The sequence below is a fragment of the Cajanus cajan genome, chromosome 6 (genome assembly GCF_000230855.2).
Source record: "Cajanus cajan strain Asha chromosome 6, NIPB_CcT2T_4, whole genome shotgun sequence".
In the NCBI taxonomy this organism is placed as follows: domain Eukaryota; kingdom Viridiplantae; phylum Streptophyta; class Magnoliopsida; order Fabales; family Fabaceae; genus Cajanus; species Cajanus cajan.
The window spans coordinates 21136080-21139987 of record NC_138522.1 but is presented as its reverse complement, the minus strand read 5'-3'; the positions used below and the strand labels follow the sequence as shown (position 1 = coordinate 21139987).

Genomic DNA, 3908 nt, shown 5'->3' with positions numbered 1-3908 from the left:
GTGTAGGTGGCGTGTGGGTGAGGGTGACGGTTATGCAATTATGATTGGTGCTCGTCATAATGGGAGTCATTAAGTGTGTCGCCAGTTATGCCCCCTGGCTGACACGTGTTGTGGCCGTTTAGATTTTGGAAAACCCCATTTTCTCTCCCTCTCGCGCCCTTTCTCATTCACTTTACCCTTTTTCGCCCTTTCAGCTTCCTGCGCACGCTGTCTTCCTCGCTTCCGTTAATCTTTCATCTTCGTCTTCTCTATTTCCGTCGCTGTTTTCGGCAACTGGGTTGTGCTCTTTCTTTACCGTTCTTTCGTTTGTGACAGGAGTATCAGGTACTTCGATTACTCTGTTCTCTCTTGCTTCTCCAATCTTCTCCTTCTTCGAGTCTTTTGTTTTCTTGATGGCTGGAGAGAGTGGTGTCGGATCCTCCGCGCCTGCCAAGGGCAAAGGTAAGGCACGAGGCAAGGCGGTGGGTATCGAAACGGCCGCCGCTGAGAAGAAGAAGGTGGTGAACCCGCCTAAGGACACTACTACAAGATGCATATTCTACATCAGTTCTCTAAAGTCATCTACATCGGTTCTAAAACCGATGTAGAATAGAGCGATGTAGAAAATGTATACAATTTTACATCGGTTCTGAAAAACCGATGTAGATTTAAGCATAAATCTACATCGGTTCTCTGAAGAACCGATGTAGATTTATGCTTAAATCTACACCGGTTCTCAAGAGAACCGATGTAGATTGCTTTTTTTTAATAAAAAAAATCATGCTTATTTGCTGAAGGGGACCAACACAACCCAGCAGCTCAAATTGTTGTCTCCTTTGATGCCATAATTCTTCTAATATAGACCCAGCAAAACGCAAAAACATATATACAAAGTAGTGTAGTTGAGAAGACAAACATGAAGAAGAACCGGTAGTTACGCTGCATAACAATCATGCAAGCAATTAGGATATACATACATATTCAAGAATGACACGTAGCAAATGATAACTGAAAAGTAATCAGAACAAAAGAAATAATGAAAATGAAGAATTCATCAAGAATGAACAAAAATTCAAGCTGCAAATTGAAAAGAAAACTAAGCCCCCTATATTAAGGAATCAACTTTATAGCTAGATTATATGATGCATTACCAACTATAATAACTTAAAAGCAAAATAACACTTAAAACTAAAAAAAGCTGGACTGAATTTATTTATGTAAATCAAGAACTGCATTATTTGTAAAGTTGGCATTTGGTCCACTATTATTGCTTAATTAAAGCGTTAAATTTACTTAATTTTTAACATATACTGTAAGTTTATAACATAGTTATAAATATTTCAGCACCTATTAATTAAACTTTTTCTACAACATAATTATCATTAAAACAATATAGTTCAAGTTATGCAAGGACAAGCTCAATTCAACCACTCAAAGGACTTAAGTTTGGTTTAACAAAAAAATACTTCTGGTTCACAAATGGCTCTAAAATACACTTTTAATGAACAAGGTCTGAATCATTTAGATGATACATATATGATACAATGTGATATTAAACAAGTGAATTCAAATTAAAGGTTGGACCAATGTAAGACTAAAGCAAACCTTTTTTTGATTTGAAAAAGGTTCTAATATTAATACAATGTAAAGTGCATAAAAAACCTCATATCCAATTGCTCAAAGAGTAATACCTTTGCTTCATTGGCATCCTTGCATTGTAAACTGAAATCCATTGTGTAGCAGGAACCCCCAAACGAACCTTCTTTTTGGGCTGTGAATCATCCTCTTCCTCAATATTCAATCTACCCCTCTTCTGACCAACCTGGTAAATTTTGTTTGAGGGAACAAGGTACCAACATGAACACAAAGACCAAAAACATAATAATAAAAATAGTCAAGGTTGCCATATGCCCTACTATCAGTTTTAAAGCAGTTCTGATATATGCCCCATTATTTATTATATATATATATGTGCAACAAATTTAAAGCTTAATAATAAGACTTAGCATGAGGGTGGGTGCCACAATACATGAAAACATCCAAAATAGTATATTAGTATATTTAGAGTATCTTAGATGATCTTAGTATTAGTTCCCATGTTCTATTATATTACCATGATTGATTTTCATATTAAATAATATTTCAAGAGTCATTTTCCTCAATTTTATTAAGATTATGGCCCAGCATTAGTGAAAATTTATATTTTGTATCACATTTTAACACATCATATCAAATCAAATCTAATAGTACAAGATTAAGTTTCCTAAAATAGAGCATGCAGCTAAGGGAGTAAGAGGAAATCCTATTTGTAAATGGGAAAAAATTCCTGACTGTTTCTGTACAATTTCTATATATATCATTCAGAAAAAGTTATAATCCAAAATCACATGATAATATTACCTTTTGAGCACCTTCAGTATTAATAGGCCTCAATGCAGGATTGGGCCTAAGCATACCATCAAATAAAGATATAAGCTTGGAATAGTTAGGTTCTTCATCAAATTTCACGTTCACTACAATCTCAAGGAACTGTCTAAAAGGAGCAGGGCAGAAACAGCATAGCATCTCAGGAGATGTTCCCATCTTCTTTTTGCAAACAAGGAAGGATTTATTATCACCCTAAAAAGAAGGTAAAATCAAATTAACATTCAGAACACAAGAACGAACCGAAACAACTCTTATAATTATCAATTAATCCCATCAAAAACATTCTCATCTCAAAATCAAGCAAGACAGACTATATGTCTACAATTCAACCTAAAACACAATCAAAAACAAGTTCAAAATGCAGAAACATTAAAGTAGCTAAAACCAACTTAAACAATAGCATTAGCAACACTAGCAATCCTGGGCCACAGATCAACACACTCCTTCCCAATTGGACCAGTAATAGCAGAACCTACAATTACAAGACAAACACAACACACGAAACAAGTAACATTACAATCCAATTTCACACTAAGAAAACCAACCAAACAAAACCCTAAACAAGCAAACTCAATCAATAATTGAAACCAGGCATTGACAAGAGATATCACGTACCTTTCATTTCACCTTTGGGATTCACAATCACACTAGCATTATCTACACAAACGAAAACCAAAATCTCAGAAACAGTTCCAAAACACAAATAATTTTACAGAGGAAGGGAAAGAAAGAGTGATATACCTTCGAAGTACATGTAGACTACGTCCTTTCGGTGCCAAGGCTTGTGCTGACGGACGATAACGGTAGGCAAAACCTTCTTACGGAGATCGGGTTTTCCCTTCTTGACGGTGGCCATAACCATGTCTACGACGCACGCTGACGGCAACCGGTTCAACCTTCCCTTGATCCCCTTCACCGATATGATGTAGAGGTTCTTCGCGTCGGTATTGTCAGCGTAGTTCACCGTCGCCGCCACTGGCAAAATTTCCTACTCGTATATTAACCTAATAAGGTTGTCCTTGGTTAAGCTGAGCGCCTGAAGCGCTATGCAGGCCTTTTCAATGGCGAAGCCTCAGAGTGGAGGACGTGGAGGTGGTGGTTGAGGAAGAGGAGGCCTTCCGCGAGGAGAACGGTTTTGGGTGTGGTAGGAGGCTGACAGCGTTGAAAGGGTATTGTGCCTTTGAGGGTGATATTAGGGTTTCATTTCTACATCAATCCTAAGAAAAACCGATGTAGAACAATTCTCAAATTTCATTTTTACATCGGTCAATCATAGACCCGATGTAGAATTTCTCATATTTACATCGTTTCTCTTCTCAACCGATGTAAATATGTTTGTATTTTCTATTTATTTACAAGTTTGCCACCGCGTTTATAATTTACATCGGTTCTACCAGAACCGATGTAAATATGGCGATGTTAAACAGTGTTTTTGTAGTAGTGGGACCTCGTTCCAGGCATTCTTGGCTACGATTGGGTTCGGCGCGAGATGGGGGAAACCC

At 37.2% G+C, this 3908-nt stretch overlaps 1 protein-coding gene across 1 annotated transcript; it reads right to left on the bottom strand.

Annotated features, from left to right (window-relative positions):
- Nucleotides 1–1627: 1627 nt before the first annotated feature.
- LOC145958848 (casein kinase 1-like protein HD16) lies at nt 1628–3079 on the bottom strand. Its single transcript, XM_083076388.1, has 3 exons — nt 3022–3079; nt 2380–2878; nt 1628–1801 (listed from the first exon to the last, which is right to left on the bottom strand). The coding sequence occupies exons 2-3, from the start codon at nt 2560–2562 to the stop codon at nt 1643–1645; spliced, it is 342 nt and encodes a 113-aa protein (XP_082932514.1). The 5' UTR covers nt 2563–2878; nt 3022–3079; the 3' UTR covers nt 1628–1642.
- Between the last annotated feature and the right edge of the window lie 829 nt (nt 3080–3908).